Source organism: Aspergillus uvarum (genome assembly GCF_003184745.1).
Source record: "Aspergillus uvarum CBS 121591 unplaced genomic scaffold BO82scaffold_64, whole genome shotgun sequence".
Classification (NCBI taxonomy): domain Eukaryota; kingdom Fungi; phylum Ascomycota; class Eurotiomycetes; order Eurotiales; family Aspergillaceae; genus Aspergillus; species Aspergillus uvarum.
The window spans coordinates 56562-83305 of NW_020291361.1; the positions used below are offsets into that span (position 1 = coordinate 56562).

General features: G+C 49.3%; 11 protein-coding genes across 11 annotated transcripts; 5 read left to right on the forward strand and 6 right to left on the reverse strand.

Moving 5' to 3' along the window:
* Window positions 1–329: 329 nt before the first annotated feature.
* On the reverse strand, window positions 330–1603 carry BO82DRAFT_174268 (sterol desaturase family protein). The gene is made up of 2 exons (XM_025630375.1): window positions 1232–1603; window positions 330–1171 (listed from the first exon to the last, which is right to left on the reverse strand). Exons 1-2 carry the CDS (start codon window positions 1498–1500, stop codon window positions 382–384), a joined length of 1059 nt encoding a protein of 352 aa, XP_025487946.1. The 5' UTR covers window positions 1501–1603; the 3' UTR covers window positions 330–381.
* A 1554-nt stretch (window positions 1604–3157) lies between these two features.
* rcoA (putative transcriptional repressor TupA/RocA) lies at window positions 3158–5533 on the forward strand (the record flags this gene model as incomplete). The annotated part of the gene is made up of 7 exons (XM_025631781.1): window positions 3158–3278; window positions 3445–3526; window positions 3603–3925; window positions 3997–4526; window positions 4735–5205; window positions 5261–5393; window positions 5454–5533. 7 exons carry the CDS (start codon window positions 3158–3160, stop codon window positions 5531–5533), a joined length of 1740 nt encoding a protein of 579 aa, XP_025487947.1.
* A 6306-nt stretch (window positions 5534–11839) lies between these two features.
* On the forward strand, window positions 11840–13892 carry BO82DRAFT_174400 (C2H2 transcription factor). The gene is made up of 4 exons (XM_025630376.1): window positions 11840–12926; window positions 12986–13039; window positions 13112–13285; window positions 13349–13892. The coding sequence occupies exons 1-4, from the start codon at window positions 12147–12149 to the stop codon at window positions 13697–13699; spliced, it is 1359 nt and encodes a 452-aa protein (XP_025487948.1). The 5' UTR covers window positions 11840–12146; the 3' UTR covers window positions 13700–13892.
* On the reverse strand, window positions 13724–15326 carry BO82DRAFT_435599 (putative mitochondrial folate carrier protein Flx1). Its single transcript, XM_025641038.1, has 3 exons — window positions 15139–15326; window positions 14786–15031; window positions 13724–14671 (listed from the first exon to the last, which is right to left on the reverse strand). The coding sequence occupies exons 1-3, from the start codon at window positions 15254–15256 to the stop codon at window positions 14085–14087; spliced, it is 951 nt and encodes a 316-aa protein (XP_025487949.1). The 5' UTR covers window positions 15257–15326; the 3' UTR covers window positions 13724–14084.
* Window positions 15327–15873: 547 nt separating this feature from the next.
* BO82DRAFT_344272 (mitochondrial import receptor subunit TOM7) lies at window positions 15874–16332 on the reverse strand (the record flags this gene model as incomplete). Its single annotated transcript, XM_025633652.1, has 4 exons — window positions 16286–16332; window positions 16169–16215; window positions 16076–16104; window positions 15874–15998 (listed from the first exon to the last, which is right to left on the reverse strand). The coding sequence occupies exons 1-4, from the start codon at window positions 16310–16312 to the stop codon at window positions 15874–15876; spliced, it is 228 nt and encodes a 75-aa protein (XP_025487950.1). The 5' UTR covers window positions 16313–16332.
* A 416-nt stretch (window positions 16333–16748) lies between these two features.
* BO82DRAFT_377792 (U2 snRNP complex subunit HSH49) lies at window positions 16749–17953 on the forward strand (the record flags this gene model as incomplete). Its single annotated transcript, XM_025637599.1, has 3 exons — window positions 16749–16768; window positions 16830–17205; window positions 17291–17953. The coding sequence occupies 3 exons, from the start codon at window positions 16749–16751 to the stop codon at window positions 17951–17953; spliced, it is 1059 nt and encodes a 352-aa protein (XP_025487951.1).
* Window positions 17954–18491: 538 nt separating this feature from the next.
* BO82DRAFT_292963 (DUF2015 domain-containing protein) lies at window positions 18492–18935 on the reverse strand (the record flags this gene model as incomplete). The annotated part of the gene is made up of 2 exons (XM_025631779.1): window positions 18492–18811; window positions 18881–18935. The coding sequence occupies 2 exons, from the start codon at window positions 18933–18935 to the stop codon at window positions 18492–18494; spliced, it is 375 nt and encodes a 124-aa protein (XP_025487952.1).
* Window positions 18936–20067: 1132 nt separating this feature from the next.
* Window positions 20068–20640, reverse strand: BO82DRAFT_268623 (uncharacterized protein; the record flags this gene model as incomplete). Its single annotated transcript, XM_025630965.1, has 2 exons — window positions 20068–20168; window positions 20208–20640. Coding segments are annotated over 2 exons (534 nt in total), but the record flags the coding sequence as incomplete, so codon positions are not given.
* A 643-nt stretch (window positions 20641–21283) lies between these two features.
* BO82DRAFT_377794 (60S ribosomal protein L28) lies at window positions 21284–22089 on the forward strand (the record flags this gene model as incomplete). The annotated part of the gene is made up of 5 exons (XM_025637600.1): window positions 21284–21335; window positions 21475–21569; window positions 21627–21650; window positions 21709–21830; window positions 21912–22089. The coding sequence occupies 5 exons, from the start codon at window positions 21284–21286 to the stop codon at window positions 22087–22089; spliced, it is 471 nt and encodes a 156-aa protein (XP_025487954.1).
* Window positions 22090–23728: 1639 nt separating this feature from the next.
* On the forward strand, window positions 23729–25417 carry BO82DRAFT_358008 (malate dehydrogenase). Its single transcript, XM_025636166.1, has 6 exons — window positions 23729–23922; window positions 23993–24080; window positions 24143–24520; window positions 24581–24665; window positions 24725–24869; window positions 24930–25417. Exons 3-6 carry the CDS (start codon window positions 24154–24156, stop codon window positions 25068–25070), a joined length of 738 nt encoding a protein of 245 aa, XP_025487955.1. The 5' UTR covers window positions 23729–23922; window positions 23993–24080; window positions 24143–24153; the 3' UTR covers window positions 25071–25417.
* On the reverse strand, window positions 25305–26556 carry BO82DRAFT_174723 (trafficking protein particle complex subunit). Its single transcript, XM_025630377.1, has 4 exons — window positions 26110–26556; window positions 25867–25984; window positions 25718–25807; window positions 25305–25647 (listed from the first exon to the last, which is right to left on the reverse strand). Exons 1-4 carry the CDS (start codon window positions 26340–26342, stop codon window positions 25516–25518), a joined length of 573 nt encoding a protein of 190 aa, XP_025487956.1. The 5' UTR covers window positions 26343–26556; the 3' UTR covers window positions 25305–25515.
* Window positions 26557–26744: the final 188 nt, after the last annotated feature.

Below are 26744 nucleotides of genomic sequence, written 5' to 3' on the forward strand. Positions count from 1 at the left end.
TCATACCAGAAAGTGTGTTGTACAGTGGTGATTAGGAAGTGTAATGGCAATAGCAGCAAAAAGTGTTGTGGAAGTAAGAACCATGAACTCGTGAGGTCGCCCTGCCATGGAGCAGAAGTCAGCTGGGTGGAATCGAATTCGCATAAAATCGAATCCGACACCGTCAAATCATGATCCCGTGACGTTTTCACGCAACCGTGGGTTTGTTTCTTCTGGAGCTCTCAAGGCCAACGACGAGCGTTGGCTGCACATGTATCGGATTATTCCAAAGGGGTAAAGTTGGAAGAGCCAGAACGGAATTTAGAACCGACAGGCTGATGTGAAGTCCCTGTCGTTGATTGCGACGGGAGCGAGCTTGGAGACACATAGAATATACTTGTGTCATAGTCTTTTCTTGGTCTCTCCTTCGGCCAAGTAGCTCCGATCATCCTCGCCTTCGACCGTCTTGAGAATGGTCTCCATCTCTTTCGTTTGCCGCTTCCATTCTTCCTGGCCATTTTTAGTCTCGCGGCGGAAGAGCTCCTCGTTTGGCTTCCGGTAGCTGCCACCAAGACGATCCCACAGAGTTGTGAATTGTCCGTAGTTATAGTTGAAGTAGAGATGATGCATTGTGTGGCAAGCGGCCCCGTTGACGACTGGGCTGTTGGCCACGTATTCACCATCATGAATAAGCACAGTCCAGAGATTGATGAACCCGAAGAGGAAGACGTATGCAAGTTTCTGAAGAGGAAAGATGAAAGGGAAGACGTGGTAGGGAACGCTCTGAGACCAGCCATCAAGCGGGTGAAAAGCGTGAGATGCGAAGGGACTGGGCATGATCCACTTGTGGTGAGGCTTGTGTAGTGTCTTGTAGATTAAGGGATGGTGCAAGCCCCGGTGAATCCAGTAGATGCAAAAATCTGTAAAGGCAATGAATAGTGGGAATTGCAGGACGCTGTAGTAGGGAAAAGGCTCCTCATCGAAAGTATCGTAGAGTTTGGCATAGCCACGGACTTCCGCGACTAAAAAGGGGGCCGTCAACAGGGACATGACCGGCATCGATTGCATCGTTTGCGCGATTTCCATGGGGATTTGGTTCTTGAGGAACTTGGGGTGGCGAACCGTGGTCTTGTCCCAAATGAAGATGTACGAGAGTGTGGCACAGATGAAGTAAACGATCAGACCGAAGATCCTAATGTGACACAGTCCTCAGTTAGCAGTGAGAATGCGCGATAAATGGGGAATCACATACCAGACGATCAAGAAAAAGCTGAGAAACTGACGGTAGATGTTGTTCCTCGGCCAAGCGCTCAAAGAGGCGTATTTGCTGGGCTCCAGATAGAACAGTTGCGTGGCCGGTTCATAGACGTAGGGTTTGGATGCACCGAAAAGAGACAGGGTGCTATTGGCAGCCGTATTGACTCCTGGAATTGTGATAGAGGACGAGAGCGACAGAGGGAGAAGGGAGGAGTAGAGGCGATCACCAATGAAGGTGTCCCAAACTTCGAGGGCGATATCCATAATTGTGTCCTGATCGCCACAGAGGAATGGTGAACGGAGAGAGAGAGAGAGAGAGAGAGAGGGCGGCTCTCGATAGTAACAACCGTCCACAAGTAGCAGTTGAAGACGAGGGAAGTATGGTTTTCAGGGACCTTGACTGGAGAGAAAGAGAGAGTCCACAAAGAGAATGGGGGAACTGAGGAGGAGGAGGAGGACGGTAGTAGGAACTAGGAAGAGTAGAAAATGAAAGAGGGAGAAGAGGTACATACGGTACGGAGCACCGAAAGTAGGGGTAAATTTAGTTTGCCGTGAAGAATAAGTTAATACCTAGCTAGTTTGAAGAAATTATGCAGGCACCGGTGGAGTATCCGATATAAGGAACACCAATCAACTTAGTGGTCTGGTCAGGACGGAGGGATCACACCAGAGCGGAACAAACCCAACCGTTCGTCATCGATATATTTGTTGCTGGCTGTTTGCCTCCAGTGAAACGGAGTGCACAGTTCAGTATACACAAATATTTTGACAAATATGCTCATTTACTGAGCACACATATGTATCTATAATAGACTCACTTATACACCAGGCCAGCTATTAAATAAATAAATATAATTCCTGAATAGATGTCGATGATACTCTTTCTTATATATCAAGCAGGTTGATCTTGCTGAATATCTGCACATGCGCAACTAAAGTATGTATTGTATATACCTTCGGTAGTTATCGTACAAGTATCACTAGGCGTGAGAAATCCTCCCCAACTCAGACATATTCCCGACATTAATAGTACTGATAATCCGTCAAAGCCTATCCGTCAAGATGACAAGATAAGCGATCCGATCAACAAGCGATTGATTCTTATCAATGCTAGAAGGCCGTTGCCATCGATGCGATGACAATGTTAAGATATGGCCAACTGGCCAGCATCGCTTGGTTTGTGTCCGGAGCTGCAGCCGCTCGCTTGGAGCGGCAAACAGTGGGTGGCGATTGGGTAGCGGGGAGATTCCAGCGGAGTTCCGTACTTTACCTAAACCGAACTGTCACCTCATCTGAATCGACGCCCTTCTCCTCCAGGCTCCTCCAGGCTCCTCATCCTCCTTCTACCTCAGCCTCAGAAACTCAACCACCCGCTCCCTCATCTCATCCACCACTTCCTACCCTTTCACCCTCCCCCCACCCAACCCCAAATACAACCACCACATCACATTCAATTCATTTACAATCACGTCCCGCCCCCCTCTCTTGTCCCACTTCTCTTCTCTTCACCCTCTCCCTGAACTTCACCTTTACCTCCATCGGTTCCAATCCTGATCCCCTTTTTCTTCATCATCGAAACCTCGATATTATCCTAGCTCAATACTGCGCCAAATCTTCAGGGCGCGCTGTAATGCGGCTGCGTTGACTGACTACCCTTCCTCAGTCTCTGTGGCCCTGTCACCAAAAACTTGTTATCCTCGTCGTCCATCACAGACAACAAACAACAGATATAACTTATTAGGCGGAGCAAATCGACTTCCTTGCTTCACTCATAGCACAGCATCCTTCCTCTTTCTTCCCCTTTCGCTCTCTCACCTGGGTTTTCATTTGCCCTTGTCCTCGTGTTTCTCCTCGAAATTCGACCTGTCCTCGTGTTTCTCTGGCCTCTTCACGCGATAGCAGTGAAACATAACTCTGCGCTATGTATAACACTCATCGCGGGATGGTTCCCGCTCCTAACTCCCGCCTGACGGAGTTGTTGGACCAGCTCCGTCAGGAATTCGAGAACCAATCCAGAAGCACTGGCGAGTTTGAACACCAATGTACGTCTGGCCTTTCTTCATTCCCTAACGTTGCTCCCTGCATCGGTTCTGCGACCAAATATCTCCCTTCTCTCATCGATCGCGTTAGAACGATCTATCGGAGGGGTTTAAAAAAAAACACATCGTGTCACTCCCTCGAGATGTCGCTTGCTAATTGAATGTCCAGTAACCGGACAGCTGCAGGAAATGGAAATGATCCGGCAAAAAATCTTTCAGCTGGAGCAGACGCAAGTTAAGATGAAGAACGAGTGCGTGACCTATCACATTTGGGAATTGATTTGAGTGCGCACAACACGAGGAAAGCTAACGCATGTTGCTTCGCAGCTATGAAGCGGAAATTCGAGTGCTACGACACGAGCTTGAGTCTCGCGGTGTCCAACCCGTCTCATCGCATATCACCGGCCCTGCCCAGCACGCTGGCCCTTCCCAGGCGCCGCCTCCTGCCTTGGGTCATGGTCCGAGCAACTTGTTCGGCGGTATCATGACCAATCAAGGAGGCAGTGGCCCCGGTCTTGCCCCTCCCCCTCCCCAGGATCAGCAGCCTCCCCAGCATACTCTTCAACAGCCTGCTGCCGCGGCTCAGCAAGGAGCGCCGCAACCACCGCAGAGCTCGTTCGGAGGATATCAACCTGGTGCTGCTGTGAACGGTATGTTGCGACGTTGCGCCGGAAACATAGCTCCTAGTGACTAATTTGGTTGTACCTTGACCATTGTCTAGGCTATGGACCCCCTCCTCCACCTGCTGCCTCCCCAGGTCCTGGTAAGCGGCCTCGCGCCCCTCCTGGCCCGGCCACCCCCCAGCAGACCCATCAGCTCGCCTATCCCGACCCACGCGTCTCCCCGCAACTGGCTCGGCCGACCCCCCCTACTCAGTCATTGGTCCGCGATCGCCCTGGAAACATGCTCGCCAACTGGAACCCCGACGAGCTACCGGCTTCACAGAAGCGGGAAGGGGCTGATTGGTATGCTGTGTTCAACCCCGAAGTGCAGCGCGTACTAGATGTCGAACTTGTCCACCATCTCGTTCACGACAGCGTCGTCTGCTGTGTTAGGTTTAGCAGAGATGGCAAGTACCTAGCCACTGGCTGTAACCGTCAGGCACAGATTTACGATGTTACTTCTGGTCAGGTTGTCGCCACCCTGCAAGACGAAACTGTTGATAAGAACGGCGATTTGTACATTCGTAGCGTTTGCTTCAGCCCGGATGGCAAGTATCTTGCTACTGGTGCGGAAGACAAACAAATTCGGGTACGTCTAGCTCTGCCTCACTCTTAGAGGGTGAAAGCTTTCCTGGCAGCATCGCCTTTCCACCCCTACTCATTCTCGTTTACTACGCATGGGTTTCGCTTTCTTCCCTAGGCCCAATCGTCTCAAACCTGCTCTATGTCTACGGTTTCGCCTATAAGAGGCAATTGGCCAGATTTTTCTACTACAGAAGCTAACTAATGTTTTCCAGGTTTGGGATATCAGCTCTCGGACTATCAAGCACGTTTTCAGTGGTCACGAACAGGACATCTACTCTCTGGACTTTGCGGGTAACGGCCGCTATATCGCGTCCGGCAGTGGAGATAAGACTGTTCGTCTTTGGGACATTCTCGATGGCAAGTTAGTTTATACCCTGAGCATTGAAGATGGTGTGACCACCGTGGCCATGTCACCTGATGGTCATTACGTCGCTGCGGGTTCCCTCGACAAGAGCGTTCGGGTCTGGGACACCACCACCGGCTACCTTGTGGAGCGCCTGGAAAACCCTGATGGCCACAAGGATAGTGTCTACTCGGTCGCATTTGCACCCAACGGTAGAGACCTCGTCAGTGGCAGTCTCGATAAGACCATCAAGCTTTGGGAGCTCAATGTTCCCCGTGGCGCGTATCCCGGGAGTGGAGTCAAAGGCGGAAAATGTGTCCGTACCTTTGAGGGTCACAAGGTAATTTCTCCTTCTGCTATCCGCGCATCTTTGTAGTAGCTAACTTCAAGGTCAGGATTTTGTGCTCAGTGTCTGCTTGACCCCTGATGGCCACTGGGTTATGAGTGGCTCCAAGGATAGAGGGGTTCAATTCTGGGATCCAATCACCGGCAACGCACAGATGATGCTTCAAGGTCATAAGAACTCGGGTATGTTCTCCCGAGCAACCTTGCTGTTTGGTGTGCTTACCTAACTAACCCATTTTCTAGTTATCTCTGTTGCTCCTAGTCCCACCAACAATTTGTTCGCTACAGGTAGCGGTGATATGCGGGCAAGAATTTGGAGGTAAGTCTCAATACCCGTGATCATAAGACCAACATCATGAGACGGAGTGTTTCCCACCCGTTTGATACCTTTCATGAGCGGTGCTAATCATTCGGGTCTCTCCTCTTCTTTCCTCTTCTAGATACTCTACGTACACTGGACGGTGATTAGGCTGAACATGAAAAGCCCTGGCGCAAATGTGAAATGTCTTCTGTCTTCGTAACTGCTGTTCTTGCCTTGACTTTGAATTCTGCTGCTCCTCGCTTCGTTCTGCTCCAGGGTGTTTGCGTTGCCGAAGGATGATCGCGTCCTTCCCCGAATCCCGCGCGCGGTTGGGTAAGTGGCTGTCTTACGGGGCTGGTCTTTGGCCTTCAAAGACGTAGCCCAATAACCAAAAGTGAAATCAGTCTACGGGCTGTGTTGGTAGTAATCACCCGCTGAATTACCGGTAATGAATTTGTCTTTAAAAAAGGCTAAATGCCTTAATGACGAAAGCACTGTGGATCGTGAACAATATATCTGTAGGCTTCATGCTACCTAAATTTATTGGGGAGGGTGGCACAACTGGCCATAACAGGCGATTTTGAGGGAGCTACCTCCTTTACGAAGCAGATCCACAATAATCTAGTATATGCTCGGGACTTGAGTACTGCTTACCAGTAGCTATGACCCGAAGCAGGTCGGGTACCCTAAAGTCTTGCTGCTTTGTCTTTCTGCAACAGTGTGCACTCTGCAGGAATATCCACCACAAGGGGATAAAACGATGTGAATTAGTGTGCATAGAGTACAGAGCCACTTAGGGTTTGAGTTCCAGCACATGGGTGCGGGATTTGAAAGTAAGATCCAGGATCTATAGGTTTCTTTTCGGGAACCAGATATGTCTTATTGTTTTTCTTTGGGAGGTGGCAAAGCGCCCCCATCTCCGCCCCCCCCCCCCCGGAGGGATTCTGAGATTGCATCGAGCACTGGTGTCAAGCCACGATTCATGTGCAGGTGCATGTCAGCACAGTTCCACAGGGGGTTTAATCAGTTGATCTAGAGTTAAACACCAAATGGGGCTGCCATCAAGCATTCAGCTCATTGATATGACGCAGTACCCCTGCTAAAACATGGCTGAACTAAACCATGCTGGTGTTTAGGTTCCGTATCTTGGCTACCTAACAAAACACGCACTACGACTGCTGGTTGACAACCCAGCCGGGGTATCGAGCCCATTGCAATTAGACCAATGCAGGGACAGTCAGCACCGACATATTCAGTAAGTCAAATACGAAGTACGATTCCGGTCTTTTCCTAAGCACATTCAATACGAGTCTATGTGTGCAGTAGGGACACAAGATCTCCAGTATGTCCAGTACGAAGTGCTGGCCCCAACTTTGCGATGGGGTTGGTATGCTCCGTCCAGACTTTGGCATTAGCAATATACAGTAACTAGTGTACCGTACACTGTACTGTACAAGGTATTGGGGGGGGGGCTGACATTGGGAGCACACCAGTGGCCTATTTAGTAGCGGAGTTAGGACAAACGACTGGAGATCCTATGGTGGTGGTGTTCACGAGGGGTGGTCAAATCAAGGGAGATGAAGGGCGTTGAACGATCGACTCAGGAGACCTAAAGTACTGTACTAACTGCAGTTTACTGTACCTACATGAATAAGTTAATATATAATACCGTACCTGCTCCAAAAGAGTCTGGCGTGGAGAGGACACCGATCAACTCGTATCTCGGCGGCGGCAATTCGGAGCCATCGGCGGCTGATTTTTATCCCAGCCTGGGGTGATGACTACCTACCTCCTAGTAAGTAGTAGATATCCCCCCTGCCTTGCCTGGCATAATGACGATAACAGCTGGGGCTTTTGCTCTTGGCTGATTGTCCTACGCACATGGACGAAATATTGGTTGCTACAATTACACTAATGCACTGTACATCCACGCAGATCGTGCATGAACTACTCCCGATGTCAGGTTACTTGGAGACCACAAGTAGAGAATGGTCAAAGGCTAAACTAGGAAATTAGAGATTTCTGTATAGCGTGCATGAATAGGCCAAATTGTATGTCGAACTCTCCTAGAGATGGAGAGAAAGGGAGAGAGAGATAGATCGGATTGAAGGGTCAAATAAGATGCTTGGCTCATGATCGGGGTCGAATGAGGTACTGTATGCCTTGTGACGTATCCAAGATTGCGTCTTCTTCTTGCCCTGTCTGCCTGTCTACCTACTCATGTAAACCCCAGTGTATAATGTAAGTTATTGGACATCCTTTTTTTAGGGTTGTATTTGTTTGCTGATCAGCCGCCAGCGGTAATATCAGCCAGAAGTCCAATGACCACTGGAGATGAGACAAGGCATGGTCCTATTTTTCAGGTTGATGGTTCGCTGACTCTATGGAAGCACAGTCTCCGTACATCTGGGCTTACTCCAGTGCCCGTCTGCGCCGAGACTATCCTGGTTGAGACGGAGCTTTCAGCGTGGAAGGGCCAAGAGCGCCTCATTTTCATCCCCCCAACCCGGAGATGGATCCTCATACCGTGGACCGTGAAGCTAGAAGAATGAACCCCACCCATAGCCCAGGGAAGGGTCAATAGTACAGCAGTAGTACTGTACATACGTGCTCAGTCGCACATACGTATTTGACAATCCCAAGATAAAGAAGGCCCGGCCCGTCACAATCTATTTTTATTTTATTTTTTTTAACGACAATCAATCTAGATTGGTAATGGATTCCAATATCAATCGCACTCTTTCTCTTAGAGGGCATTGATGAGTAATTATTATCACCTCTTGACCAAGCATCCACCTTCTTGCGTTCAACAGCGGGATTAATCCCCTAGGACTCCTACTAGGACCCTTCAAAGCACGAGTAGGGCTACTCAGTACCTTATTATTATCCCGACTCAGGGAAAGGAGAATCGATATACTGTACCTTAGGGTTCTGGTGGATATTGGTTTACTGGTTGCAGCATGATACTCTGTACTGTACCGTACATAATTATAGGTCCCATATCCCGAACTGTCACTCGACATGAAGAGCCAAGGCAACGGAACGTTACCTACGATAGGCTTGAGTGGCCGAAAATGAGAGACCCTCCCCACAATGTCCACGAAGTTATCAAGAAAAGTCCATGGCGGACAATGATGGACGGGAAGGATGGACGAAGGGGGTTTGGGCGGGAAGGATATTGGGAGACAATTCCTTGTCGCCAGTCGCGGCTGTCGCAAGTTTTTCCTTTAATCTAAATCTTTTTCTGTCGGATGCTTGTTTTTATTTTTACACGATAATAAATAAAATAAAATTGATTTCAATTTTTCTTGCGGTGTCTCGACTAGTCTACGTGCTCAGGCTAAAACGTAGTGGTGGAGTGGAGCAGCGAATCAGCCCTCTACGACTTTAAGAAGTGCACGGGGAAGAGGAAATGACAAGGCCTGGGGTTGACGGGTTGACGGGTTGACGGACCTGAACTTTGAAGGCTGCACGAAGGCTGAAGGAAGGCTGAATGAGTACGGAGTACGGAGTACTCATAAGTACAATACTGTACGAAGTACTAACGTGGTACAAGTAGGTAACTACAGTACGGTAAGTAATCGATCGCCTGCGGGCGGTCCGTCCTCAGGATCTCATTGTCTAATTTCTCGTCTACTCCACCCAGAAAAGGATCACATCAGCTTGATGTCAGTGGTTTGCTCACTACATGAGCTATAAACATTCTAGTAAGTAAAGTCAGCCTACCTCAGAGTCTGACGCTGATGAGTAGCAGCACAACCCGGTTCTTGACTTTGAGAATCGATTTTTTTTAATTGACATCGCGTCCTCTTCCTCCTCTCTCCTTTCTCCGCATACGAGCACTAGAGCCATCCTGCCATGATCTACATACAATCAGGTGATGGCCGTGATCCTTCGAGCTCCCGAGGGATCCATGCTCTAAACAAGCCCCCATTCGCCGAGATAGATCCCGATGGCCCAGGTAGGTGCCTGCGTAAATGACTGGGGTATCCTAGCTGTTCCAAGACCCGCGGAGTCGCGATACGAGAAACTTGATCTACTGTTAAATAAGCAGCATGGCAAGTCGAGGGAGAAAAGAGATAATGTCTTATCTCAAGGTTTCAATGAACGAGGGCTGTCATACCTCGCTATTCTGGTCTCAAAATAAACATGCTCGGAGCCTGGGATAGTCCTCCATTACTACGGATTACGCAGTAACTTACTAGTCAGGTACAGGACTATGAGTACCTTAAGCCAAGCTACTAAGTACTATGTACTTGTAAATGAACTTGAGTCAAGACTCAAAAGCTACATATTTCCCACCGCCCGTTCGTGCGGGGGAGGGTCGACACTACGGAGTACCACAATGATGAGTACATACATACATGCTTTACATACATAGTCATGCGTACTAAATATGTGCTGGGTGCCTGGGACTCTATACAGTGTACACTAACCGCTACTGGCAAGAAAAAAGAAAGAGAAAACTAAAAGAAAAGAAAAGCAAAAAATAAAAATAAAAAAGACGAAGAAGAGGAGGAAGAAGAAGAAGAATAAAACCTCCGTATCCTTCAATGTGGTGCGTGATAGTCAGTCAGCCCGATCGGAAGGTCACCGCACATTCCGCGATTGGGCCAAAGTGTCCACGAGTACGGAGCCCTCCGTACAGTAACTTACATGATGGTCCGTTCGACTACTACTAGTCATTTCCGTTCAGCATGCAGCCCTCAAAAGGACCAAAATTTCGCCCCAATAATGTCTGAGGTGCGAACAGGGCCATAGAACAGAGACAGAAAGGCGAGAAAGTGAAAGAATAGCTAGAGTAAGCAGAAGGGGAGTACAAGAGATACAACTGAATAAAATGAACAAGTAATAATGGAAACCGAAAATATGATTTCATCGGCCTCAAAGGCTACGATCTCACCTACTCATGTACAATTTTGCGATCAGGTGGATGGACCTCCGGAGTAGTTACTCCTGTACTGTACGTGTACACATTGACAAACTGGACAGTCCAAATTCGAGACGAAGAAAACAATGAGACAAATCGAAGCATGGTGCGGGCACAGCTGAGGGCGGGGGAGAGGCACTGACCCTAAATTACAGAGGAATTACTAACTAACAAACTAAAGTCACCAGTGCTGAAGTTGCTGCACAATCCATGTTCTACGTAGAGATCCTGCATATGATTTCAATCGGGATCTTCATTTTGTTCTTGGTTCTTCTTGATCGTCTTCTGGTTCTTGTTCCTGTTCGTCTCGTCTCTTCTGCTTCTTCTATTATTTTTCATTCGGCCACCATAATTAGCTCTATTTGTATTTTCTCCATGATTTCCAATACCCGCCATTCTCGCCCCCATCCTCCCCTTCTCCCTCCCCCTGAGTGAGCCTTTCTCTCTCTGGATTTTACCTTTTACCTACCTAGGCAATAATGTAATTTCTGACTGACATGCATCCATCCATACAACATCCATACATCCATACATCCATACATCCATACATCCATACAGACAGACAGACATACATGCAATTCATCCATCCATACATGATGTGTACGGATGGATATACCTATCGATCCTTCTTCGACCGTGGACTCCGCCCATGCCCTCCATTCAGCTACCTAGACCAGGTACCAATCAACAGGCTACATCCCTGTCGATTTCCCACCCCGCTGCTTCCACTTCTCTGGGACCCCATGAAGGGGGTGGGCGGGATTGACTTGTATATCTAGTTCCCGATCGCCGTCTCTCCAGCTGTTCTCGGCTGTTCTCAGCTGTCAAAACAGGTGAAAACAGGGACTGAGAAAGAGAGAAAGAGACTGTGTGAGAGAGTGCAAGTCTTTCCAATAAGCTTGGCCGAAACAAATCTCAAGGTCAAAAGCAAAGGGAAAAGAAAAATTAATTCTCTAGGTAAGGTTCCGAAGAGATATCAATCTTGACCCAACCTTTTTTTGGCTCGCTGCACATTCGCCTATTCTTTTTGGCAAACGCCTGAAGATAATCTTTCTGGAGTATGAAGCAACATCTCTTAGTGACCAACTCATACTCACTGATTAGCGAGTCTCACGGCCGGCACTGATGCCATTGGGGTGACTCCACTGGCTGACAGTTACCCACGACTCTTGAACATTCGACCACTTTCCTCGTTTCCTTGTCTCGTGCGAGACCCCAGCTAGACAAGCCGAGTCGAGGACCTACCGAAGAACATATCCCGTTGGGGTGTTTCTCAAGGTCTCTTCTCTAGCCCGATGTCTGCACCTTGAATTCAGCCTGTGCAATCATTCTGGATTTCCATCCACCGGCTTGCGGTCTCTGTTGCCCTCATTCGAGATAAGTCATTGGCCGTGAAACATAGCAAGGTAATCTTAACTATCACTGCCTATAGCGGAAGCGAAGGTTATTCCCCTCGCCTAGCTATAAGACGCCCCCCTCCCCCATTAATCCTAGGATCATCTTGCCTCTTCCTGTGCTCCATCTACGCGGTTTAGACTAGACCATAGCTAAGATTGCAGAAGGAGCCCAGCCGCCGGCGTCGGTCTCATTCCTGGGCTTTTATCTCCCGGAAGAAGCTTCAGAAGCAGACAAGTTTCAAATCGAGGCTCTGAGAGCCAGGAAAAGAGTCTCCAAACCTTGACATCGATTTGAAGCGCTTACCGATATGGAGGCAGCCGAACCGGTATCATACGAATTCCCAGGCCATGCTATCGGCGCCGTTGCACCCCGTCGGATGATGAACACCGGCCTGGGTCATACTCTACCATTTTACGCCAGCCCGACTGCTTCATTTCCTCTCTCTTTTCATCAGCATTCGTCGGCGAGCTATGGCTTCGGACATCCCATGAATCAGCACCATCATCATCCACATCAGCATCACCACCACCAGACTAGCTACCAGCATTACTTCGTAGCGGGTCAGCAACCATTGAGCTCCCAGCCGGTACGCCTCTCATCGGAACCGCCCTCTATCCAGCCGATTCCAGAGATTAGACCGGCCAAGAACGCGGTCAGTCGGATGACGAAAGATGCATCGGCCAGTATTGACCACAAGGCGGGCGTGCAACCGCCTATGGGAAAGCAACCGACGACTGGAGGACCAACACAGGGGAGAAGCCCATGCCCGAATGAAATCGAATTTTCAACCGAAGTAGACATCCTCATGAAAGCGATACAGTCAAAGGCCAGCACTCAGTCGGCAAACGTGCAGTCACTTCCGCCACTTCAGCAAATGACGCATGGAGCGAATCCAAGTACCTTCGCTCCTCAATACTCGATCTCAGCAGCCACGAACCCGCGTTGTACTGTGATTATTGAAGACCCGCCACTGCGTTCAGGAAAGAAGCGCAAGTATTCTTGCACCCTTCCACATTGCGGCAAGAGTTTTGCGCAGAAGACACATTTGGACATCCACATGAGGGCCCACACAGGAGACAAGCCCTTTGTGAGCAAAGCAATCTCCTATTAAACCAATGAAATAGGCACTGACAATTGATCTGTAAGGTATGCAAAGAGCCCTTGTGTGGCCAGCGCTTCTCTCAACTTGGAAACCTGAAGGTAAGCCGCGCCTATGCCTTGATGCTGCCTGCACATTTATGCAATTTCTAATTGGCTCTTTCTGTGACTTAGACCCACCAGCGACGCCATACAGGAGAGAAGCCATTTTCCTGCGAGATATGCCATAAAAGATTTGCTCAGCGTGGCAATGTTCGCGCACACAAGATCACCCACCAACATGCAAAGCCTTTCACTTGCCTTCTAGACGACTGTGGTAAACAATTTACACAATTGGGTAACCTAAAGGTGTGTTCTCCCATGATTCACCTTGCTGCTCTTAGAACTCATCTGAGCTGACTGAAGTGGTAGTCACATCAGAACAAATTCCACGCAGCAACCCTCAAAACTCTGACTCTGAAGTTCTCTCAGATGACGGATGCGGATAACATGAGCTCACACGACCAGAAGCTCTGGGAATACTTCGCTACCTTGTACAAGAATAGTAACAAGGGCATCAAAGGCCGCGGAAAGGATCGCAGGATTTCTCCGATTGCGAGATCCGAGGCCAGGCCCGACACCCGCAGAAGGATGCAGTCTCTTACTAGCAGTGACGAAAAGGGACGGCGCGCAAGCTATAGAGATACGTCGACATGCAACGAAGGTTCCAGTAGCGACGAAGAGGATCTTGGACCTTACTTCCTTGACAGGCAAGGACACTGACTGATTTCTGGATGGATTTCTTCTGTTTCTATGACTTTTCTTTGCTTCGGGGTTATGCTGATACCAGATTCAATTACTTTTCACGTTTTGCATCCAATTTCAACACACGAAAGGAACACTGCATTGAAGGAGTGAAGTAATACAGGGTGAGAACATGGCAGGATCCGATGTAATACATGTATAGCATCCGATTGTATAAGCAGATTCTGATCTCCAGATATATCTTCGACATGCTCTGCCTCTGTCATCCTGCTAGTGATTAGATGAACTGGCAGGGGACGTTGCCCCTTTAATCGGTTTTACGGACATTGCGATTGGGGTCAGGAAGAGGCACGATGAGCTGTCTTTTTGGATGGGATATGCGAGACTTAGCTGATGCAATCAATTACTCCTTAAGAATCAGCCGCGGCAAATATGCCCGAGTATTCTCATACACAAGGAAAGTGACCCATGTGTTGGGTAGTACTCGCAGCAGATTTGGCACCAAACCTTTGTAGAAGCCCTTGGTTCCCTCTCTGGCCCAAATTTTCATTACCGCATCGCGAACGCCCCTGTAAACGATATGCGCGTCATAGGTCTGCAACCGGGACCGCAGTACCTGGTATGGGTACGTTACGCACCCAGCAAAGAGCTTCGAGAGGCTAGACAGGATGAAGTAGTCCACGTTCCCAAGCTCCGGTGACACTGGCCGCCGCGAGCTTGGACCATTGGTACCACCTGGGACGTCGCCGGCCGCCATGCGAGCGCGGTACAGCTTCAGTTGCTCATAAGCCATGAACTGCAGCGCACCATGGCTGACTCCAAACATCGCCGGGACTAGGCCCCTATAAAAGCCAGATAAGCCCTCTGAGCGGATGATCTGTCTCGCGCCCACGACGAGGGAGGCATAGGCTCCCGGTACCCTAGAGCCGGTTGACAGCATGCGGGTTTTGATAACCCAGATGGGATTCGTCAGGATGGACGTCAGCATACCTAAAGACCGGATTCAGTTTTTGTTTTTTTTTTGTTTTTTTTTTTTTTTCTGCCAATTAGTGAAACCGCCAAAGTCTCCTACTGGCGCTCTGTCTGAGTCTAGAGAAGACTTACCGGCGGATCCCGAGGCTAGAAAATAGTCGGCCGAGCTCAAACCCTGTCCTGAAGTACCTCCACGCCAGGTTCGCATCAAGTCCTTGATATTGCCGTAGCACAAGAAGTATAGGGCCCAGCTAGTCGAGTTTCCAAGGAGGTTAGGCGTCAGGCCTCGATAGAATGCAGCCAGGCCGCCTTCATGCTGAAAGATACCTTGGACAAGTCGGAGTGATCCACGGCCGCGAGAGCTTAAAGACGGGTCAACTGTAATGTGATTCAGTAATCAGATCAAATGGAGAGATAGTCCTTCGAGTGAAGAGTTGCGGAGGGCACAATTCATCTCTTCGGTCCGAGGAAGCAGAGAGGCGCACCCTGAAGTCGAGTCTTGACCAGATCCAGCGGATGCAGGCAAAGCGTTGAAACAATTCCCGCCGTCAACCCTGCTACGGTCTCCACAAAGGATGACGATAGGCCATCGTTGCTAGTCATGAACTCTTCGATCCCACCAAAAAGGTTCCGGGCTGATGGTCTCTAGAAAATGAGTTGTATGAAGTCTTTCGTCGTTGGGTGCGGGGTGTGAATTGGATCGGTGTAAAGCGACTACGGAATCGTCCGGGCCTGGGCTTTGATTTTGCCCGATTTAAGCTTGGCGGGCCAAGGCCGCGGTATTCAGTCTGGTGCGATTCTCCGGCCATTATCATTATCTCTAACACGAATATGTAATGGTGAACTTTTCATCTACTCTTGGGAAGAAATGATTGCGATAACGCGTCGCTCTCATGTATGATACCCTGAAACGGAGGAGAAGAATGAAGACGTGAAAGAAGAAGTCAAATTAAGTCATTCGCAAGAACCAAACCAAAACCAAAAAAAAAAGAAATTACAAATCCCGACACAGTGTTAGAAATACCCCTCCGTCTTTATTGAACTCCTGCACATCTTGTTTCGTAGTTCCTTACCGGCGAGTAGGCGAGAGGCCGAGGCTCCGTGCAGAACGACCGGTTCAACCCAATCTCATACCCGCCACAGATTGAGAAAAAGGATCTCAGATGCACTATTTTTTGGAGGGAGGCCTCGTATGTGATGCGACTAAGCCTTCCACGACTCTATGCAAGCGGCGAGAACAGCCTATGTACCATGCTGTTAGCTGGGTGTACAGATCGGAGGGGAACCGGCATCAAGGTTCGTTCGTACTTGAAAAGTGAAGGTCTAGGCTCGCTATAAGTGTAGCCTGTCGAGGAAGAATTAGCATAAGGATTGTTTTCACTGCTCCCGACACGAGTTGAGCTCATTGCAGTAGAACCATACCGAGGTAGATGATCAGAGGAAGATATCCGCTAGTACAAAGACAACCGTCAGCTGCGGCCATCTTGGGGGGAAGGGGCCGAAGGAGTAGCTCACTAGTGGATAGCAACTCTGGAAACGTCAATGACTTTGGAGATACGCTCCTAGAAAACACAGACAAATGTAAGCCGGTTGTACAATGCGCAGGCTACTCACTAGGACACAGGCACTCACCTTGGTTTCTTCGGAGAATTGGACCATGTTGAGCGATAAGAACTTCCTAGATCGAAGGCGAGATTCCGAGTCAAGCAGAGGCCAAGGGCAGGGGTAGGGGATGGGTCGAGGTGAAAAGCCGGAAAGCAGAACAGAAGGCGTTGGCTACCGGTATGTTGTTTGGGTGGGAGTGATGACGGAGGACGGGGAGAAGGTGAAGCTCAAAGTTTTCCGGGGCTAACAAAAACGTACCGCTCCGCCGACGAACGCTTTCTGTCTCCAACGACGGATCGATCCCTCCTCCGCCGCAACTTACGCCTCTCCGCTTCCCCTTCGCTTCAGTGTCTGAGTCTTACACGCTATCTGTATTTGATATCAATTGTAGGCACGCAATTTGACTCACGGCTTTTGCTTCATCCCCTCATCTCACCTGCCTGTCAGTTGTAATCAGTAAAGGAGCTTCGACAGCTTCTTGCCACGCGCGATGTCCGGCGCAAGACATTGGTAGGTTCTGCACGCTTCTATTGCAGGCTAACGTTCTCAAACTCACTCGTTGACTATATAGGGAACAAGATAAAGAGGCTACCGTCTACATCGGGAACCTCGATGAACGTGTCACCGATAGCCTGGTATGGGAGCTAATGCTTCAAGCCGGGCGCATCGTCAACGTTCACCTGCCCAAAGATCGAGTCACGCAGTCACACCAGGGCTATGGATTTGTGGAATTCATCAGTGAAGAGGATGCCGAGTATGCATCGCGGATTATGAATGGTATTCGCCTATACGGGAAGCCCATACGCGTGAATAAGGCCTCCGCCGATAAGCAGAAGGCCGTGGAGATCGGTGCAGAGCTGTTCGTCGGCAACCTCGACCCAATGGTGACAGAGCAGGTTCTCTACGATACCTTCAGCCGTTTTGGGAACTTGATCACTCTACCAAAGGCATGTATCCCTTCTCTTGATGGATTCCCGTCGCTGAATATGACTCGCGGTCCTGGCAAGTTGTCTGACACTTTCTTTCATGTAGATCGCACGAGATGACAATAATTTATCGAAGGGCTATGGATTTGTGTCGTTCGCCGACTTCGAATCATCAGACGCCGCCATAGCCAGCATGAACGGCCAATATCTGATGAACAAACAGGTTTCAGTCCAGTATGCATACAAGAAGGACGGCAAGGGCGAACGGCACGGTGACCAGGCGGAGCGGATGCTAGCGGCACAGGCTCGTAAACACAATGTGCGTCCGGTGACTCAACCGCTCCCAGCGCAATTCTCTGGGCCTGGGGCTCCTATGATATCAGCGGGCGTGGCCAATGGTGACGACTCCCGACCTGTGAACACCGGCCCCCCAGATTTAGGTATTAGCAGGGGCGTGCCGCCTCCGAATCCTGGCTATCAGAATACGCCGACTCAGCCAAATCGACCAATTCATCCACCGACATCTCTAGCCACCCCGCCGCCGGGTCTACCAGCACGTCCGCCTCCTTCGCAAGCTGGTTACGGGGGCCCGCAAGCTTTCCTTCCCACGGGTTACAATGGCGCCGGTCAACAGCCACCTTACCCTGTTCAAGCAGCACCTCCACCAGGTTTTGCACAGCCGGGTTACGGCTCTGCTACGGGAACCCCTGGACCTCCGCCTCCTTTACCCCCAGGCTTTCAACAACCTGGTTATGGGCGGGGCCGTTGAGTCTTAGTATCACAATGGCCGTCTCGTCAAGGAAGTATTCGGACAACGACAGCTGGTTTAGTCAGGCAGCTCGCGCTCCAAGGGATTTAATCTGCCCACCCGGTTCTTGCCACAGTGCGCATCTTGATTCTACGTTATCAGATGACGCTCGTGTGCTGCCTTCGAAGCACCCTCTTGCATCGTCCTACCGATATCCGAACGCCGGTTGGCAATGGGCCTCCTGTAGAGAATCATTTTCTTCAGTCTGTGCAACGAATTACACAGGTGCATATTAGTACTAGAGCGGTGCAATAGACGTGTCAAGACGTGTCAATACATGGTGATGACAACAATATCGGCAGTGGTACCAAGCTTTGGTGCGGAGCGCGTTTAGCAAAACTGTACAACAGATAGCAAGACAGAGGAGCATTCGGCGATCTCTGAAAGTGACCTTATAGAGTCGATAATTCCCAATATACTTTTATGGTCTGACACATGCCCTGACCATGAGAGGGGCGACAACGACAACAGAGAATTCGATTTGTAACATAATACGCGGTTAGGAAAAGGAAACAAATTTGGGGTCTCTTGGCCGACCGTCCGGGCCAATATTGTTTTTCGCAAATCGTTGCTCCGTGTAAAGGCGACGGGCTTCATCAAAATTGACTTTCTGCCGGTGCATGATTCTCCGAATATCATGTTTTGCGCGACTGTCCAATCCAGCTCTACCATCTCCATCTGCGATGTTCGCAGAAAGATCAAATTGTGTGGATGTAAAGCCAGCTTCGGCGTCATTGGCAAAACTGGAAGGAAGGCGATGGTAGATGTATTCAGGCACGGGAATAAACGGTAGCCATCGTGCACGAGTAAGGTAGAGCGCTGCAAATATGTTAGACTCGATCCAGAACCAGAAAGCCATATTTTTTCGATGAGAACCCTCAAGCTTACCAGTGCCACCAATGATAACGGTGAAGGTCAGAAAGAACAAGATGTAATAAGCCATGGTCTGAAGTCTTGCTGGCAGGACCCCGGGAAGATCCGCGCCAGCTTTCAAATCGGAACAATTGCAGACTTGCGGATGTTGACAACTAGGAAACGAGGCTAGCCTCTTGGGTTTCAATTGTCGTTAGTTGAAAGAATCTGCTTCGTGATGCAGAGGCGACTCCCACGATACACTACATGGGCGGCGACATCAAGAGTAACATGGGCCTCAGTAAGAACGTAATCTGGCCGGGTGTGTGGAGAAAATGGGAAGGCTGTGGAAGATGCCAGATTGGACCGTGCACGTTAACCTCGGAACCTGGACCGCTGATGCCTGCAGACTACGGAGTAAGTCTAAGTGACAACGGAATTGACACGATCGTGCGTGGAATTTAACCTTCAGTGCCGTGGGCTTCTCACCTGGGTAACTCCGCGATACTACTCCGTACGCTAGCCACAACTGTGCTCGTATCGCTTCTCTGCTTCTTCCCTATCTTTCCTCGAGATTTTTTTTATATTCGCTGAAAGGTATTATCATTTCGATTATGGGCATTGATTGTAATCATTTTGACCGGCTCTGACAGGTCTGAATACTTATCACTTCTGTGCAAGTCGTTCAAACAGAAGTAAACCAGAAAATGAATGCAATCAACAATGCCGAATCGTTGAAAGAGAGCAAGAGCGTACTCGCGACAATGAATTGGGTAGCTCAAGTATACCTTGAGCAGACGATCTGTTATAGTACGGCGATATAAGTGGCTCGGTAGCAGCTTTAAATAGAGCTATTGGATAGGCAATACGTACTCCGTAGTTGACTGACAAAGTAGCTACTCCATTACCTAGCTCAAGGAGCCTAATGATGACAAACGAAGGAACAGATCACCGAGCGCAACCTCGTCCGCCCCATGTCACGAGCCCGCGAGAACCCTGTGACTCCCTCCGTGGATCCTGCCAAGATACACGGTGCAGACAAATCGACCGAAAATGATCTTCTATGCGGACGCATATGACAGGCTGACAGTTGCGAACTGCAGTTCTTTTCTCCAGACTCGGTGGCTCGAGAGCTGCTGTGAACCACGGAGACGACTAGTGATATGATGTAATAACTCATACAAGCAAAGGAGCCATGATAGAAACAAATGAGAGTGATTTCCCAGTAAGGAAAACGCTGATTCGAGCTTAAGGTCTGCATGCAGAATTTCAAAATATCTGAAGTTATTCGTGAGAACAATGTGGTAAAGTTGACCGCAGTGACCTGAATAAGACATTAGGTGAGTTTCAGAGTTAGGGATACGCGACAAAGTAACTGTTCGTTTCTTGGGAGGCCTTCTGTTTGTGAAATTAAGGACAATCCGCTGGTCCATGTTGTTTTCTTGTACGAGGCGGTGGTACTGTCCCCCGGGCTCAAACCGATTTAGATGCTCTGAGATCCAATCGTCGTCTCTCAGGAGTTTAATACCCCAATTCATATCCGAGATATAAAGATCCAGACTACCGCTCTGAGTCCCGTAGTCAATCGCAAGTTCCGGTGATACAAGTATACGACTGCGTAAGATCTCATCAATACAGCGGTAGAACTCCTTGCTATATTGGTCTTCAAGTGGTGACATATCTCGATTGAAGGCTCGTTTAGGTTCTGATAATTGGTGAGGATTGAATCTTTTCAAAACCTCTATGGCAAGATGTAGAGGAGATCGGTATGGTAGGAGCTGTTCAGGGATTGCTAACTGAACGAGCGAGCAATGGATAGAGCAATCCGTAAAGTGGTTACAGGTAGGTCACTTTGACTTTGTTTCTTGGTGGATGAAGGCGTCCCTGCTTGATAAATAATGTTTCGATCATGTGTTGTTCAAGCAACTTGAAACATTAATTTCAGAGCTTGAGTATTTCTTTTATTCCGGAATGAAAATCTCAGAATCAGTTGATTATCTCTTTCTTCTTTCTCAAGATCTATATTAAGACTACATTATAGGTAAGGCGGTGGCAGAACAGGGGTAAAAAAACAGCTGAGGTAATATCATGCACGTTATTCCTCCACGCATCAGATAGCTAAAGGGCAAGAAGGCACTATGCCTAAGTAGGAACACTATACCGCTTCAAGTAATTCGCCGTCACCGCAGCTAGACAGTTTTCTAATGCCTTGATTACGAGGCATAAAGGCATCAGTATATCTTTCACACAAGCTCCACACGCTAGCTAAGCTAGTCCGGAAGCGGCCTGCTTAGCGAGCCTTTTCCAGCGTTGCCACTCTTGGCATTGGCACACACACAGGGCTATTAGTATTAGCAGCAGGAGTCGTATATACCGAACGGACTTGCGACGACTTCGACCTGCCACACATACCCTCAAGCTTCACACGCTATCTTCACAATGGCCGCCGACAGAACCAACGTCTCCAGCGATCTCGTCTGGCAGATCACCCGTACGTCACCATCTCCTCGCACAGCACTGGGCAAGATATAGAGATTCTCAAGTGAAAGGCTTCGAGATTCGCTTCTCACCATCCACCGCACGGCCTGGCCATCCCCTCGAAGTCCGGCTAATCCGCGTATTTTGAATAGGCAACCAGAATGCTTTCCTGGTGAAGCGTAACAGCGGTGGTGGTTCTCAGTTCTCTCGTGACCCTTTGAACGTGCAGAACAAGCACTCTTTCAAGGTAAGAAGAATTCCCGGACGGAGGTCACCTTGGCTTGAGTGCTAACTTGGTTTTTAGTACGCCGGCTATGCCAACAACAAGGTAGCCCACACTATGCCCTCCGTTACCAGCGAATAAACCTCCTGATATGTTGCAACAGGCCATTGGTGTTCAGGCTACCGAGAATGGCGGTGTTGTCGTCCTCACCAAGAAGTCCAACTCCCAACAGCCCGCGAAGAACATCGTCACCGTGAGCTACGGCCCCAGCGCCTCCACCCGCAAGTAAGTCGGCGCCATCTACCGATATGTTTTCTGCCTAAAGCAGCATGTATGGCTGACTGGTGGCACTCTCTCTCTCTGTAGGATCTTCAAGGGTGTTGCCGACAAGACCGCTAAGAAGGGCTACCGTGCCGATCTCCGTGAGGCTGCTGTCGCCCGTGTGAGTGCCATCCGCCGCTCCCAGAAGCCCAAGAAGGAGTCTCCTCCCCAGAAGCTTCGTGGCGCCCAGGCCAAGAAGGTTGCAGAGAAGGACCAGGAGTAAGCAACAATAATAGCAAGAGGGATCCTGGTGTTGAAGCTTCCCGTAAATGGGCGCATCAATCATAGCAGGGCTGTGTCAACTAAACGGCGGAAGCATCTGGGTATTGTAGCATGATCTTCGCTACCATGAGAAACACCACCGGCCATGTGATATAAGATAATCCGCAAATCGGAAAAGGAAAAATGTCAAAAAGAAGTTCACATCAAGTCATGAGCGAATTCTGCTTTCTGCTCTGCGATTGCCTATTCACTTGTGGTGATAGCAAACCTAGTGCAGTTTGTTGGGTGGGGGGTCCATCTTTCGGTCCATCAGATCTAAGCAAGACCGGCGCGGGTACCGTTATCACCGGCCGGTAGGCCAACAATAGCCGTGCATTTGCCGTAGGAGACTCAAATCGCGGATGAGGCCATCCGCCTTTTTCCGATGACTATTCAGAGCGGAAGAAGAAGACTCCTCCATTAAGGGTCAAAATCAGGTACCGACAAACTTTGCCGGAAGCTACCCAGTACCTAGTACCCTCCAGGAGTAGCAAACAGGGAAGATTCCGGACGGAGACGACCGGGCCTATAAAATACCTAGTAACGATTGAGGTTGATCCGTTCACCCAGACATAAGTTATGGATGACGACAATGACAAATTCCGAAAAGAGGATTACCTCGGTTTCATCCGTTGCGGCTGTGGATGTGGATACCGAAGGCTGTTTGTTGTTCTTGTGTTGTTGGGTTGTCCCTAGGTCATGAAAAGAAGTAGTTCCAGTATACGTGGATTAAATGATGAGTATGAATGGGTAGGTAGTATTACGTCTACAGGGAAAGGAAGCTACTACCCCCCCGTCCCCCACATGTGATTTCTCACCAAGGCAGCTTAGCTGGTCTATGAGTATATAAGTTCGGCCATCGCGACATCCTCAAGTTGCCCTTTTCGCTTTCCGACTATATCATTCTCTTATACTAAGAACAAATACAGACATAGTAAGTTCTGACCAACCAGTTCAGTTATATGTGTAACTACCTATTTCTTCTTCATCTATTTCTCTACATAATTCTACCTGTCTTATCCTTTTTTAACCCCCCTCAGCTCTTTACCCCTCTTTCCTTTCCCCACGATTTCCGATTACTACTCCCTCCTCCTCCCTCCTCCCTCCTCCTCCTTTGCTCTCCAAATCCCAACCAATCCTTCAACCCCGGGTTCCAAGCCGCAAAGGCTCAAAGCCCCCCCTCCCCGGCAGAAGAATGGCACTTTCCCTGACCTGCTCACCGTAATGTGACCGTACCACCACCCAACCCCACCCGTCATTCTTTTTATCAAACAAAAGCTCCCCCGCCCAACCCGTCCTCCCTCCCCTCCTCATCCCTCTGACCCCATTTTCTCTTCTCTTTCTACATCTCTCTCTCACTCACGCTACCTTAATACCTTAGAGCAGCATACCTCGCTCCTTCCAAAGAGTCACAGCATTTCAAAGATGGTTAAAGCAGGTGAGTACCTAGCCACCTTCCTCATTCTACCCACCCACATTTCGACCGACCTAGCGTCCGATCCTAGCTTCCAATATAGACGGGAAAACAAACACCCATGCAACATGCACTGACCTTCCCCAAACAGCTGTTCTCGGCGCATCTGGTGGCATTGGCCAGGTCTGTCCCACTATTTCGATGATTGTTCTCTCAACCGAGCCATTTACTCTCGACTGACAGCTATTCCTCTACTATTCGGCTGTGTAGCCCTTGTCTCTCCTGTTGAAGACTTCTCCGCTGGTTGACGAACTCGCCCTGTACGATGTTGTTAACACTCCGGGTGTCGCTGCCGATCTGTCCCACATCTCTTCTGTTGCTGTAGGTACCAGTAAGCCCGGCCCTCGACTGATGGAGTAGTAATGACTGATGGCGTCCGCCTTGTTCGCAGAAAATCACTGGCTATTTGCCGAAGGATGATGGCCTGAAGCATGCCCTGACTGGAGCTGATATCGTTGTCATCCCTGCTGGAATTCCACGTGGGTCCCTCTCCTTTTCAACGCCCCAAGTCGTGAACTCTAATAACAACTCTTTCTGCTAGGCAAGCCTGGAATGACCCGCGATGATCTTTTCAAGATCAACGCTGGTATTGTGCGCGACCTTGTCAAGGGCATTGCCGAGTTTTCCCCCCAGGCGTTCATTCTGATCATCTCTAATCCCGTCAACTCAACGGTTCCCATTGCCGCAGAGGTACTCAAGGCCGCTGGCGTCTTTGACCCCAAGCGCCTCTTCGGTGTGACTACCCTGGATGTTGTACGCGCGGAGACTTTTACCCAAGAATTCACGCGCCAGAAGAACCCATCTGCTACCAAGATCCCAGTTGTGGGTGGCCACTCTGGTGAAACCATTGTCCCTCTGTTCAGCAAGGCTACGCCCGCCTTCCAGATCCCATCAGACAAGTATGATGCCTTGGTCAATCGTGAGTCATTCCCGCCTCAGTCACCATGTGCTCCGAGCATGTGCGCTTATGCTAGCCCAGGTGTTCAATTTGGTGGAGATGAGGTTGTCAAGGCTAAGGATGGCGCTGGATCTGCGACTCTCTCTATGGCTTTTGCTGGTTTCAGGTCAGACTCCTTTTCATCCCTACAATGCTATAGCCCAAGCTCATCCTGTTGTGTCTCAGATTTGCCGAGAGTGTGATAAAGGCTTCCCAGGGCCAGACAGGCATCGTCGAGCCCACATTTGTGTATTTGCCTGGAGTTGCCGGTGGTGACGAGCTTGTCAAGGCTACAGGCGTCGAGTTTTTCTCTACTCTTGTGGCTCTTGGGGTGAGTTTAGATCCCTGATTGCAAGCCAAATAGTGGCCGGTTCTAACGCTGCGAAAACAGGCGAATGGAGCAGAGGAGGCTTTTAATGTCTTGGATGGAATCACCGACCAGGAGAAGAAGCTTCTTGAGGCTTGCAACAAGGGCCTGAAAGGCAACATCGAAAAAGGCATCGACTTCATCAAGAATCCTCCACCAAAGTAAATTCGTCCATCCCCGCGCATCATTTACAAGTTTTCCATCCGCTAGTCGATGTTTTGTTGATACCGTACACTTGTCTCCTCCCTGAGAGGCACCTTTCGGTTGATTCGCTCGTCGTTCACGGACACGGTAATGGATAGAGTATCGCTGATCGTTGTCATTCCTTGAAGATAGGCTCTGAAGGAAGAAGTAGAGGACAAATTCTCACAGCAGTCGTGGAAGCTGTTCAAACTAGTACTATGACTTTGGGGTATGAGAAATGTGCACCATACAATTAAGCATCATGTATATCTGTGCGTCGATTTTCACTTTGGTAGCATGCGGTAGTCGGTTGATCTGTAGGTTAATGGGTGCAATGAGCTGCGGCAGTATTCAGCCTTATAGGACCCATTACGTAGGTGCTTCACGCTTACACTATCGGAAGTGTCGGATGTGTTGGACTGTCCGTTTAAGACTTCGGGTTGACTGTTTTGATCTGAAACGTAGCTCCTGGAAGCTCAGCAGTCTCTGCTTGGACAGTGGTCGAAATGCCCAGGTTGGAGAGCGCACCACGTATGACACCGCACGGGAACCATAGATACTGCCGAATGCCACACAAAATCAGTATACGTTTCCAATGTGAATGGCAGAGAGGGGTTGCATGACTATACCGCTTGAGCCATGGACACCGATTCACTTCGGACAGATGTGCTCATCCTAGCGAACGGCCGGAATGAATTGTCAGTTAAGACATATACGCCCTGAAGACCTATTGTTAGCACTGCCCATCTCGCGGCGATCCTTTGTGTTCGGTGCCTACCCGATGATTGGTTTTCAAATTATCGACTTGTTTCTTGAAGAGAATCGTCCAAATGTCTTTGCAGAGAAACTTGATCACATCCAGATTATCCACAAAACGTGGACGGTCTCGAGCAAATCTGTTCATCGGGTCAAGCCGAATAGACGCGTATTAGCAGACAATCTAGAACCGCAACTCGCCGTGTCCTCCCTGCTCGCCCCTTTACGAAGATATTCCTTCAGCGGTGGTATTCAGGAGGCGTACCGTTCAGCAAGGCCCTGCCCTACTCTGTAACCGAGAGACTCGAGCCGGAAAAAGGTTGTTTCTCTAATTTCTTCATCATCCGGTGTACTCTCATCCGTTGTGAGCTCTCTTGTTAAGCGCTCGGCCATAGGGACGAGCTCAATTAAGAGGAAGTCCAGGCACGAGGCGCCGAGAAGGCGCAAATGCGATTCGGAGGCATGGTTGGCGAGAAGGGCGGGCGGTTCCACTGACATAGTACCCAGTGGTCGGCTTCTTTGGGGGAAGAAAAGGAAGGGGTGAGAAAAAGACAATTCGGAGAAAGAAGTAGGCGAATGGATAATCTCTGAGAGGTGGCTTGAGTATACAGAGCCGAGAGAGATAGGGTGCCTCCCGCCCGCAAAGGTCACGGGTGAGGAGAGTTTCGACTTTCAAAGAAGTGGTCAATAGTAATAGTTTGTTTAGTAACTAAGTAAGCTCAGTCAAGTCAACCAGAGACAAGTTACTCCATGACCTTACCACTTTTTGTGCCCAGGCAAGTACATACAACAGAAAAGGACGGCCCTCGCAACCATTTCGCCAACGTACAACTAATAAGTTGATAAATTGCCCAAATATTAGTCACGCAACGATTTCCCTGTAGTCCCGGACATTGAATG